This window comes from Phoenix dactylifera, chromosome 3 (genome assembly GCF_009389715.1).
Source record: "Phoenix dactylifera cultivar Barhee BC4 chromosome 3, palm_55x_up_171113_PBpolish2nd_filt_p, whole genome shotgun sequence".
Classification (NCBI taxonomy): Eukaryota; Viridiplantae; Streptophyta; class Magnoliopsida; order Arecales; family Arecaceae; genus Phoenix; species Phoenix dactylifera.
Window position 1 is genome coordinate 2,910,045 of NC_052394.1, and position 13,029 is coordinate 2,923,073.

The 13,029-nt window shown below is 40.8% G+C and overlaps 2 protein-coding genes across 5 annotated transcripts; one reads left to right on the forward strand and one right to left on the reverse strand.

Annotated features, from left to right (window-relative positions):
• The first annotated feature begins 4,082 nt into the window (after nt 1-4,082).
• On the forward strand, nt 4,083-5,346 carry LOC120110160. Its single transcript, XM_039124280.1, has 4 exons — nt 4,083-4,442; nt 4,864-4,962; nt 5,044-5,087; nt 5,175-5,346. Exons 1-4 carry the CDS (start codon nt 4,361-4,363, stop codon nt 5,193-5,195), a joined length of 246 nt encoding a protein of 81 aa, XP_038980208.1. The 5' UTR covers nt 4,083-4,360; the 3' UTR covers nt 5,196-5,346.
• LOC103709813 (lipid phosphate phosphatase gamma) lies at nt 4,577-12,226 on the reverse strand. 4 transcript variants are annotated; one of them, XM_039124279.1, is made up of 4 exons: nt 11,922-12,226; nt 11,336-11,849; nt 11,028-11,239; nt 4,577-5,057 (listed from the first exon to the last, which is right to left on the reverse strand). In XM_039124279.1, exons 1-3 carry the CDS (start codon nt 12,209-12,211, stop codon nt 11,033-11,035), a joined length of 1,011 nt encoding a protein of 336 aa, XP_038980207.1. In that variant the 5' UTR covers nt 12,212-12,226; the 3' UTR covers nt 4,577-5,057; nt 11,028-11,032. The 4 variants fall into 4 exon arrangements, with proteins under 4 accessions (XP_038980207.1, XP_008793550.2, XP_008793542.2 ...); XM_008795328.4 differs by lacking the exon at nt 4,577-5,057 and adding an exon at nt 5,479-5,779 and having other exon boundaries at nt 11,336-11,846; XM_008795320.4 differs by lacking the exon at nt 4,577-5,057 and adding an exon at nt 5,479-5,779.
• Between the last annotated feature and the right edge of the window lie 803 nt (nt 12,227-13,029).

Below are 13,029 nucleotides of genomic sequence, written 5' to 3' on the forward strand. Positions count from 1 at the left end.
AATGTTACAGATGTCAGGAGGTGGGGCATCGGTCTAACGAGTGTCCGAGGCGACGGCCAGTCCATGTAGTCGAAGCTGAGGATGAAGAAGAAATGCCGCATGAGGAGGAGGATCATGAAGAGGGGCAGACCGACGATGAAGACGTCGAGGTGACGGCGCCGGATCAGGGAGTTCCGGCCTCCTTTGTAGTTCAGCGAATTTTATTTGCCCCGAAGAGTGAAGAAGAATCGCAACGCCACAGCATCTTCAAGACTTGCTGCACTATCAACAAAACTGTGTGCAACGTGATTATTGACAGCGGCAGTAGCGAAAACATTGTCTCCTCCGCGTTGGTTCGTGCGATGGGATTGAAGACAGAAAAGCACCCGTCTCCTTATAAGATTGGATGGATTAAGAAAGGAGCTGAAACGAGGGTAGAAAATGTATGCAGGGTGCCCTTGTCCATCGGGAGGTACTACAAGGATGAAGTGGTATGCGATGTGGTGGATATGGATGCATGTCATGTTCTACTCGGGCGTCCATGGCAGCATGACACAGATGTTACATTCAGGGGCCGAGACAACACATACTTGTTCCGATGGCAGGGTAGGAAAATTCTGTTGGTGCCCATGAAAGAGAAGCCTACCCCCAAAACTTCTCAAGTGGAGGGGAAGTCTTTCCTTGCAGTTTCTGGTGCGCAGTTCATGGCGGAGCTCAAGGGGGCTGAAGAGGTTATGGTGTTGATTGTTAAGGGGACGGAGATGCCTATCCTGCAGCAGGTGCCCGAAGAGTTCAAAGAATTGTTGACAGAGTTCAAAGACATCACTCCTGCAGAGTTACCAAATAGACTGCCTCCCATGCGAGATATTCAGCACCATATTGATTTGGTGCCTGGTGCAAGTCTTCCCAATCTGCCTCATTACCGCATGAGTCCCAAGGAGAGCAAAATTCTGCAGCAACAAGTTGAAGATTTGATCAAGAAGGGGCTGATCCGGGAGAGCATGAGTCCGTGCGCGGTGCCTGCACTTTTGACGCCGAAGAAGGATGGGAGTTGGCGTATGTGTGTGGACAGCCGTGCGATCAACAGGATAACAGTAAAATACCGGTTTTCCATACCCCGTTTGAATGATATGCTCGACATGTTAGAAGGAGCCAAGGTCTTCTCCAAAATTGACTTACGAAGCGGCTACCATCAAATCCGGATTCGCCCTGGTGATGAGTGGAAGACGGCGTTCAAGACGAAGGATGGGTTATATGAGTGGATGGTCATGCCTTTTGGCCTATCCAATGCACCGAGCACCTTCATGAGAACAATGAATCAAGTACTAAAATCATTTATTGGAAAGTTCGTCGTCGTCTACTTTGATGATATTTTGATCTATAGTCGCAATGAAATTGAGCATAAGGAGCACTTGAGAGCAGTTTTGCTTGCTTTACGGAAGAATCAGTTGTTTGTTAATCTTAAGAAGTGTCATTTTGTTACAAAACGCTTGGTGTTCCTGGGATTTGTTGTTGGGGCTGATGGCATACAGGTTGATGAAGAGAAGGTAAAGGCAATACGGGAGTGGCCGATTCCTACAAATGTTAGCCAAGTTCGCAGCTTTCATGGGTTAGCGACATTCTATCGGCATTTTATTCGAAACTTCAGTACCATCGTCGCTCCCATCACCGAATGCATGAAGAAGGGCCAATTTCAATGGAAAGAGCAGCAACAAGCAAGTTTTGAACTGATAAAAGAAAAGCTCACTTCTGCACCAGTACTAGCATTACCGAGTTTTGAGAAGCTATTTGAAGTGGAGTGTGATGCTTCTGTGGTCGGCATAGGGGCTGTTTTGAACCAAGAAGGACGGCCCGTGGAGTACTTCAGTGAAAAACTTAGTGAAGCACGGCAAAAATGGACAACCTACGAGCTAGAGTTCTATGCCATCATCCGGGCGTTGAAGCATTGGGAGCATTACCTTATTCAAAAAGAATTTGTTCTGTACAGCGACCATCAAGCCTTGAAGTACATCAATAATCAGAACAATTTGAACCGAATGCATGTTCGATGGGTAAGCTTCTTGCAGAAATTTTCCTTTGTGTTGAAGCATCGGTCCGGGCAGCAGAATCGGGTGGCAGATGCTTTGAGCCGACGCAATGCTTTATTGACTACTATGCAGGCAGAGGTCGTGGGGTTTGAATATCTGAAAGAGTTGTATGCAGAGGATGAGGACTTCAAAGATGTATGGGCAAAGTGTACAAGTCATCAAGCAACTGGAGACTTCAACATTCAGGATGGTTATCTATTTCGCGGCAATTCCTTATGTATTCCCAGATCATCATTGCGAGAAAAGCTGATTAGAGACCTTCATGGTGGCGGTCTTAGTGGGCATATGGGTCGGGACAAGACCATTGCCAGTCTCACGGAAAGGTATCATTGGCCGCAGCTGAGAAGAGATGTTGGAAAATTTATTCAAAGGTGCTATACTTGCCAGACAGCGAAGGGACAATCGCAAAACACTGGATTATATATGCCTCTACCTGTGCCAAATGCTATTTGGGAGGATCTGTCGATGGATTTTGTGTTGGGACTTCCCCGAACACAAAGGGGTGTAGATTCAGTCTTCGTGGTGGTGGACAGGTTCTCCAAGATGGCGCATTTCATTCCTTGCAAGAAGACATCAGATGCATCCCACATTGCAAGGCTGTTCTTTCGGGAGATTGTTCGTTTGCATGGGGTACCACAATCTATAACGTCAGATCGGGATTCCAAATTTTTGAGTCACTTCTGGCTTACTCTTTGGAGGATGTTTGACACTTCATTAAATTTCAGTAGCACTGCGCATCCTCAGACTGATGGACAGACAGAAGTGGTTAACAGGACACTGGGTAATTTGATCCGTTGTATTTGTGGGAGTACCCCAAAACATTGGGATTATGCCTTGGCCCAAGCAGAGTTTGCCTACAACAATGCTGTCCATAGTGGAACCGGAAGGTCGCCTTTCTCCATTGTCTATTCAAAGGCACCAAAGCACGCATTGGATCTGGCGCGCCTACCGAAAATTTTGGGAAAGAGTGTGGCTGCAGAACATTTGGCAGAGGAGGTTCAAGCTATACAGTTGGAGGTGAAGAAGCGCCTAGAGGACACAAATGCTAAGTACAAGTCAACAGCAGATAGACATCGAAGGCACAAAGAATTTCAAGAAGGTGACATGGTGATGGTTTTCCTACGCAAAGAACGGTTTCCTGTGGGAACTTACAGCAAATGGAAGCCAAGAAAGTATGGCCCATACATAATCTTGAAAAAGATCAATAACAATGCTTACGTTGTGGACCTGCCAGATGATATGGGAATTTCAAAGACTTTTAATGTCGCCGATATCTATGAATACCATAATCCTGAAGAGCAGTTATATCCAGATGCGAACTCGAGGACGAGTTGTGTTCAAGTGGAGGGGACTGATGCAGAACCAAAATGAACCCAACTTGGAGCTGTGTAAGAGACTTTGTTTTAGATTTGGTTGAGTCCTTGCTTAGTTTAAATTGGGTCCAAAATTATATTTGTTTAGTTCCAATTTCAGGCTTAATTAAGAGTCTAATTTGATTAGGGTTATGATGAGGGATTTTAGGGTCAGTTGTGGTGATATAAAAGGGGTTGTACAGGAGCGCCGAAAGGCTCCTTCTTCATAGATTGTTTTCCCACGAATAAAAAAAAAAAAGAAAAGAAAACAACCAAGCTCTGTTTTGGAGCCCAACTTCTCCCTGTTCCCCTCTGTTTGGTTGTGGATTCAGCCGCAGAACAGAGGTCATCTTCTTCACCTCGCTTCCCCGCATCACAAAAGCAATGGCTCCTCGCGGTCTCAACGTACCTGCATCCCCACATGAGCGATAAAGAGGGGACAAACGCAAGCATGCATTTGTTTCCATCTTCTTTCAACTTGCTCTTGTGGCTCGAAAGCACAGCAGGCAGCATGAACTTGTTCCATTCTATCGTGTACCGACAACGTGATCATATAAACAAAATGAAGCCTTGTGGGGACTGATGAGTTTGCCCGCTAGGTGTCAAGTGTCCAGCCATGAGAAGCCAATGTCATCTAATAATACTCACATGGCTCTGTCTTGTACTCTTCCTTGCAAAACAAAATACCCAGTAGTTTTTTTTTAAAAAAAAGGGGTTCTTAGCAGGATTTGGCTTGAGAAGTGAAGAGGGAAAGGAAGTAGGGGTCGAGACCTGGCCCCAGGGGTGTCTTGCTTGCATCACTGGGCATCTCCATCGCCACCTTATGCCTGCTGTCCCAACGGTGATGGGTTCCAAATCTTTGAAGAGTAGAAAAGGAAAGAGGCTCTGCCCAAGCCTCTCAAGTTCTTTGTTTTGTGGCAACTAAGAAGTCGGAGATCTGAGATGGGAAAAAGATCGTGCATTGTCGTCACCCTCGTCTTCTTGGTTTTGGTTCTTGCAGCAGCTGGCTCAGTGCAGTGCCAAGGTTTGATCACTCCAAACGCTGAATTTGTTTCACTTGATTTTGAGCCTCTCTATAACTCTGTCAGCCTGGATGCTTGAATTTTTTCCGACCGACAGCAAAAAAGGGTTTTTTGTTTCCTTTTTTTCCTCTTAAAAACGAATGAAAAAAGGGATTAATACATAAGGTTGTGAGATCCCCAGTCGATGAGCTCACTCTTTTGGCCACCTTTATGAAGACGATTGTCGTCTCTGTTTCCTGGATAGAAAGAGGTCCCCTTTTTTTAAGGCCCAGCTGATTTGAAAGTTTTTAAGGCCCAGCTGATTTGAAACTAGTACTGAAGGCCAGACTTTGTAAACTGAGGAATAACCATTGTCGACATGAAAATAGAATTAGAGAGGCTGCTACTAGTTTGAGTTGATGTTGGGATTTTTCGCTCATGCAGAAGGCGCAGGACAGCATTCAAGCATCCCAGAGATGTACGAGATTGACTACCGAGGCCCGGAGACCCATTCTTCCTTGCCTCCTCCACAATCTTTGAGAGGTGCTGCCACTATCTATTCGCTCCGACAGTAAAATTTCCACTTGAGCTAAAGCTTTTATTCATCTTAAATCATCCATGCAGATCCAAAGGCCAAGCTGTCAAGAAAAAGAGACAAGGGCAGTGATGTAAGATTGATTTTCTGCACCAAATTTTAGTTTTAGTTCTTACTTGCAGCTGAATTAGTAACGCTTTAATTGTTATTTTGCTCACAGAGAAAAGCTACTCATGGGTAAGAGGAGGTGCGAGAATGGTTCTCGTGTTTATGGACGTGGTAGATAAAACTTTAGCCATGATTGTATACAATTATTAATCTGAGGGAAGGTGAAGTAATCTGGTTGTACTTTCAAGTATATGATAGTTAATAAATATAACAATATTAACGCATCTCCATGGCATCCCAGACAGCAAACTCAAGCTTATCAGGCCAAAAGACAGCACCGTGAATGGAGTGCACTGGTTTGAAGTTTTCAGTCCAACTGCCAATATGGCGAAGTTTCGGTTCCCAGTAAACATAAATGAATATAATCACAAACAATAACTTGATATGTGAATCCAAGGGCAGTTCTTAAATGTGGACCACAGTTTAATTATTGTAAGAATGTGTTTGGCTACTCCGAACATCATGTCTTAAACAAAACATAAATCAAAGTAGCTTGAACTACCAAGGATAAGACCCTGGATTGTAGACATCCATCTCCAGCAATCCTCTGCATGCCTCTAAATAGTCGGTGGGTCTAGCTTAGTGCCTAGATTTCAGCATTAGTTGGCTTAGATCATGCTCCTTATGACAAATGAATATTTCATCAGGTAAAGTAACCTGCATCAAAGTAGGAAAAACAGTTGAATTCCAGATAGATGCCATATATTCAATGATTAACTTTCGCGACCAATGATTTGTAGGAATAGATTCAGAGATATTTAAACAAGTATATTAAATACTAGAACTGCTAATATCTTCCAATCCTCCCAAAATGGAATACCGATCTAACAAATAGCAACATGATCAGACAATAATTTTCCTTGATATACATAATTTGTTGTCTTCGAGAATTTGTCCGATTAGAATCTATACACGATACATTAGCACTTTCAGAATATGCCTCACACTCAATATCCATTTGTCACTTGTATCTGAATATTATGACTCCAATTTCAATACCCTGGAACATCAATTAGAATTGAAGCCTTAGTAGATGCTATTACAACTTGTTTTCCCCAATAGCTTGAACTTTCAGACTATTTTTGCCCTCTATCTTTCTTAAAATTCAGTCATTCTTTTTCATTTTTTCTAAAAAAGTGGATGAATCCAGTCCTCTACTTAATTAGACAAAAGAAAACTCATCTTTTGGATCCTAAAATCAAAAGGCATATGAGACTTCTCTAGGATTAAATTTACTTAATGGGGACCTTTCTGTGTAAGACAGACAGCAAACACTTGGTAAATGATCTGGCATTGCAATTTCATGAGAGTTCCATATTTTGAAGGGAGAGAGTTAACAATTGCTGCAGATTCATCTGTCCAACTCATAGGGCTTATTTCAGGCTTTAGATGGAAATCATTAGGATTTTTCAAGTCCAATAACAGCCAATCAAGGTCGTGTGATATATCTTCAAGTAATAATTTTAGGAGGTACACAAGGAGCCATTTTTGGTAAGTTTTTTCATCACTGTAGCATGAATAGTGTTCCTACAGTACCCATGGCTATTAGGAATCGGTTACTAGTTTGTTTTGGAAATTTTTTGAGGAATTTGTTTCTATCTTTCTTTCTATAAAGTTGGTCAAGCAAAACACTAGTATGCAGATTCTTTATTATGAATGGAATTGAGCTTTGAGGCCCAGTTCAGCCCCCTTGTTTCCTCCTCTCTTTTCCCCTTCTCCTCTCTCTCTATTTTCTGTTACTTATCCCTCTCCTCCCTCTCCCTTTTCTTCTTCTTTATTTCATAAATTTGTTGTTTATCCCTACTTCTTTTGGGATTTGAATAGCTCACATTGTTATCTACAGATTTCTGTATATATTATCTGATCTGATATGATTACAGATTTATATTTGATTGTCTAAGAGGGATCCAGATTGTGATTTGATTCATCTTCCTACATATAACATGCCCTAAATAGACATTCTTTTGAACAGCCATTGCCTTAGATTTCAAGTTTTCTTATTGACTATCCTAATCTCAGAACCTGAACAGCAGGCAATAAAGTCCTTTGTAACCACAATCCTTCACCTCAAGGTCCACCATTGCAGGTAGGCAGCCCTAACCCCTTGCTATCCTTCATTAAATTTAGTATCAGAGATAAAAGGTCCTACATTTTGCTCTTCCATTCTTCTTCTTGGTCCTCTTCATTTCTTTCCCCTTTTGTCATGTTATCAAACATGGACTTCATTTCAAACTCAATGATCTTCATCAACATGCTAAACATAAAAAAGAAGGTTTTTGGGCAGTTGGAGACTAGATTGACGTCTATCAGTAATAATATGATGCCAATGAATGCTAAATTACAGGCAACTGCAGCAGCAGCAGCAGCAGGAGTTGGAAAGCTTCTTGAGATTGAACCACATATCAAGAGTCACAAAGTTGAAAAATCATTGCAAGAAGAGATCATAATTGAGGTTTCATCAAATGGAGAACCTATCATAGGGGATCCATCATGCAAAGATGCTGCAATTGAAGACCTGTTGATTGAAAATGCTGCAGATGATGATCTATGAGGTATTTTGAAGGTAGAAGATCACAATGATGAAGATTTGGATAAAGAGCACTCATGGTGATATCAAGTCACAACCCTAAAGGCAATGAAGGTGATATGAAGACCCATTCTTGATTGATTTGTTGGATTCAACGAAGATCGCCATCAGAAGTATGATACAATGCTTGTTGATTGCGAAGCAATGGACATTAGACCAACCAATCAATGGTGTGATTGCAAGAAAAATTTTATGTAGGCTTTCATCATTAGATCTTGAAGATTCAATGGTCGATCGAGCTTATAAGTGAATCATGAAAACCTCAAGGATGAGATCGATGCAATGAAAGCAAATGACGCAACAATAAATTGCATCGCATTTAAAAGCCTGAATTTCATTGACATAAAGTTCTTTTTTGCAGGCTTTAAATTGAGATTCTTAGGATTTTTTGAGTCCAATAACAGACAAACAAGATCGTGTCACGGATCTTCAAGTCAACAATTTTAGGAGGTCCAAAAGGAGTCAATTTAGATAAGTTAAGGTGTCAGCTACTGTTCAAGCCACTCTAGCATGAATAGTGATGTTGCAGCGCTGTTAGAAGTCAATAACTAGCTTTGTTTTGGAAATTATTTGATGGATTTGTTTCTATTTTTTAAAGAGTCCCAGAAAGACTAAAATTTGTTTACTAGTGGGTCAAGTTTGAGTTTTATACAGTTGGTCAAGCAAAAGACTTCTATACTGGTTTTTTATTGTGAATGGAATTGAAGATTTGAGGCTAGGTTCAGCCCTCTTGTATCCTCCTCTCTCCATTTTCTGCTAAATATTCCTTCACTCTCTCTATCTTCTTCTTCTTCTTTATTTCATAAATCTGCTGTTTATCCCTGCTCATTTTGGGCTTTGAATAGATCATATTTTGTCTATAGATTTCTGTATGCATTATCTGATCTAAGCTGATTATAGATTTATATCTGATTGTCCAAGAGAGCTCTAAATTGTGATTTGGTTCATCTTCCCACAAATAAGACACCCTAAATAGACATTCTTCTGAATAGCCATTTCCCTAAATTTCAGGTTTTCTTATTGAATATACTAATCTAGAACCTGGACAGTCGACAAAAAAAATCCTTCATAACCTTAATCCTTCATCTCAAGGTCCATCATTGCATGTAGGCAGCCCTAACCCTTGTTGACCTACATCACCTATCCATTAATACAAGCTTAAAAGATAATGAAATCAAAAAAAAAAATATGAAATCCATTTTTAAAAGTAAATCCAATTTAAAACTATATGAAGACAATAAAATAGTATCTATGTTAAAAAGTAATTTATTTTATTTTATTTTATTTCCTAATTACAACTTCACTAAGAAATGAAATTACAAGGATTTGGATACTATTAAAAGCGGAAAATATAACAAAAAGACTAGAAGTTGTTTAGTAGAACTCACACTTTATTCTAACTCAAAAGCCTCTATGAGTTTTGATAGGCATTTGAAATCCCAAATAAATGAGGAGATAAAGTGCAATGGTAGACAATGGGAAAACAACTAAGCGGGAGGTTGGGGGTGATGTTTGAGATGATATGTTTTGAGAAGGGGAGCAATAGTGTTTGAGATGATTTATTTTAAGGGGCCACCACCGATATTGTGAATATAAATTTCGATTTTCAGGGTGCATGCCCACACTGCACACATACATGTGTGCTAGTAGGCAATTAGCAAGGCCACGAGCACCGATTCTTCAAAAGAAGAGAGAAAAGTGATATCAAATGAAGTAACCATCTATTTAGAATTTTTCTGCCTTATAATATATAAGAACCATTTAAGGATGATAAATGACCCAAATGTCCCTCTTAAGTGGTTAATTGCTGAAAGATAAGGCCCCAAAAGTGTAAAAACAATGCAAAATGGAGCCAAAGACATTATTTATCCACTGTATGGGTCCAAAATACTAATAATTTCATCAAAGTAGGTGATGCATAAAAATGAATCATGCCCAAATTGCAATGAGTTCCTTCAATTTTATACCACAAAGCCTTTGATGAAGAAAAAGGAGACATGGTCTTTTGGATGAATAGAAGTAGTCTCGTCCTCCTTTCAATCCAACTGTTCCCAAGCAAAGCGATCATTAGTTTCAACATGTTTGGTGCATTTGTAGTACATAGGACTTGAAGCAATGTAGCAGTAGCATTGTTAAATTGTAGATCTAGACCTGCTCTTACATTCATAATTTAAACAAAATTCTTGCATCAACTTTGTATCTTAATGGACTCAAGTTTCATCAGTGTTATCACCTCATCACTCGACCTAGCAACAATCAGAAGATAGCTGATAGAACTATACTTGGCAGAATAATAGCAAAATACTTCTGAAATGATACAGCTTTGTTCTAAGAAGGTCATCCACAAAAACTACCTTCTTGAATAGGTACCTGATGGAAAGAGGTGCTGAAAGAAACTTTAATGGACTTTACTGCTTGAGAAAAGCTAATCATAGAGTACGAGGAGAGATGGCTCAGTGAGCATTAAGGAAAAAGGTCCCCCTTTTTTTGTAAAGGAGGAAAAAGGTCTATTCAAGAAGTATACTTAAGTTATTAAAAGCACAAATAAAGGGGCTATGTGTTGCAAGTCAAATGAATCTTTGTTTACAGAGGATCAAAACAAAGTGCCAATCTAAAGTCCAATGATTTTCAAAAGCAGGTTCATCAAGTCTGCAAATAATATAGTTTCAGTTGATACACCATACTTAGAGGGCATGTATTAGCATTTTATGTGAAGAAATAAATGCCAATAAGGTTCCATTTGGAATTAATTGAAAAGAGACAAGCTAACTTTTTCTACTATCATGATTCCCTCATTCAGAGAGTCAACATCTAACTTGATAGACGGCTGCAGATGACCTAGATAGATTGATTTGGAGACTTAGTAGAAGATAGAGATTATAAAGCCTGATAATTTGTATAAATCGAGATGTTAGGCGACATAAAATAAGTGTTCGAGTCAGAAGCAAACATATAAGAGTGCACATTAGCAACAAATTAAGAAGCCAAATACAAACAACTGGAATAAGTATTGCTAATTAATGTCATAGTTTTATCGATCGGATGATTATATTTGCATCCTCTACACAGACTACAAAAACAGGAGCGGTTTGTTTGAAACTATATTTATTTCGCAAAGCAAATCATGCTATTACAGAGTATTTCAAGAAATATGAGAGCCAGCATCAACCCTGTTCCCAATCTTCTTCCTAGTAAGATTTAGCACAAGTAGGAAAACAGGACTCCACAATATACCAGATTTATCAACAAAGTAGCAGCACGATTAGAAAGAAAAAGACAACACCAAGCATCGAACTGCAGCAATCAGAACCAACTTACAGATTTCAATCCTGAGCCAACTTCTTCCGAGCAGCCCTGGCATTATCGTACTCAAACTTGAGCACATTCGGTATATGCGACGTGTCCTTGATGTACAAGAACCTCCCCACCGGACTCTCCTCGATCGCCGGAAAATACTCCATCAGCATACTGTTCACGATCCAGAACCACCCCACCCCAAGCACCACCCCCAGCGTCGCCCCCGCAAACACCTAAAGACCGTTTCAAACAAAACGAAACGGACAAAATCCATCATCAAGAAACCCCCAGATCGGGAACAAAACAAGAATATAACTCAAGAGCCTGACCTGGGCGACGGTGTGGTATCCCAAGTAAACCCTAGAGTACATGGTGAGCACCGCCGGAGGCCAGGGGAGGAAGGCGAGGAAGAGCCTGGATCGCGACGAGGCGACGCCGACGACGCCTTTGTAGCAGAGGAGGGTGAAGTAGGCGGCAAAGAAGAACATGTACTGGGCGTGGGAGGAGGGCCAGCCATGGGATTCGCACATCTCGAGGGCGGCGCAGGTAGCCGGGCGGGACTGCTGGACGGAGGTCTTGATGAGCTCGTTGAGAACCTGGGACACGATGAGGCCCAGCGCGAAGCACAAGCCCTGGAGCTCCCGCCGGAAGACGAAGTGCGTCACGAATCCCCCCAGGCTTATGAACACCGGGATCAGGGAGACCCAGGCCAGGAAGTGGCCCAGGGAGTCGCCGCGCCGGTACCGAACGTGGGTCAGGGTCACCGCCTTCAGCGCCGCCGCCGGCGAGGGACTCGCCATTCCGTTTGCCGTCGACGCTACTTCTACTCTATCTTCCCTCCTACTATTTATTTATTCATAGATTTATTAAAGAAATCATGGGGACGGATCGGGGGGAGGAGAGTGGAAGTCTTACCTTCCAGGAGGCTTCTCTGGAAACGGCGATGCGGCCGGGAGAGGAGGGATGGAAGATTTGGAATTGGGGTATGAATAGAAGATGGTCGGTGCGTTTGTGAGTGAAACGTGGAATCGAGCGTGGGAAAGGGACGTAGTTGAGGGGAGGTTGCGGCGGGGTGGTCGCTGAATTGGTGTTTGTGATGGGAGGTAGAGAGGTGAGGCGAGGCTTTCGCCGAGGATATGATCGCGCCGTTGGTTGATGCCAAATGGAGAATGGTACCTCTGCACAAGGGCGATCCGGTGTGTCATGCGTGACGTATACGAGGAAAATAAAAGATGCACAGAGAAAAAAGAAATGGTTAGAACTCATCAAATCGATCAAAAAACAACAAAAAAAAAAATAGTAATTGATGCAAAACCAACACACTGATCGTAGATTATTGATCTGTTCGAGTCGAATGGGAAAAAAAAATAGCCTTGATTTGAATGGATGGTTACTTCTTGTCGAATTCTTTACTTTTAGCAATTTATTTTTTTTTATTTCCATGTAGTGATCTTAAAATAATTTTTTTAGTAAATCTATATAACATGTTAAGTGCAAAACTAAAAATCAATTACAAGAGTTACAAGATTGGCTAAATACTAAATTTACTGTATAAAACTTATTTTTTTAAAAATAAGAACCGTGATGGGAGGAGGATCCGGCAGAATTTGGTGATGGCAATGTAGAATATATGTCGTTAATATCTAATACCTACTGATTCATGGCTAGAGGACCAAATTTTATTTTATATATTGAAATTTTTATTAAAAAAAGAATGCAAATGCAACATATCTCCAGAGAGACAGGATTTTTTTGATGAGGGAATGATATGTACTTCATTTCTTGCATCTGATTCATCATTAATTGTGTTAATTAAGCATCATATCTCTAAATTTTGTCACATGTCTGTAAAATTTAATTGAATGAAACGAATGCAAGCTAAACACATCAACATGAGATCTAATGAGGGAATGATTTAAGACTCAATTCCTTGCGTTTGATTCAAATAGTTATATAAGGTATCAAATGTTGAAATTCTCTCTTATGTATTTAAAGTTTAATGTATGGAAAGAATGTTCACAAA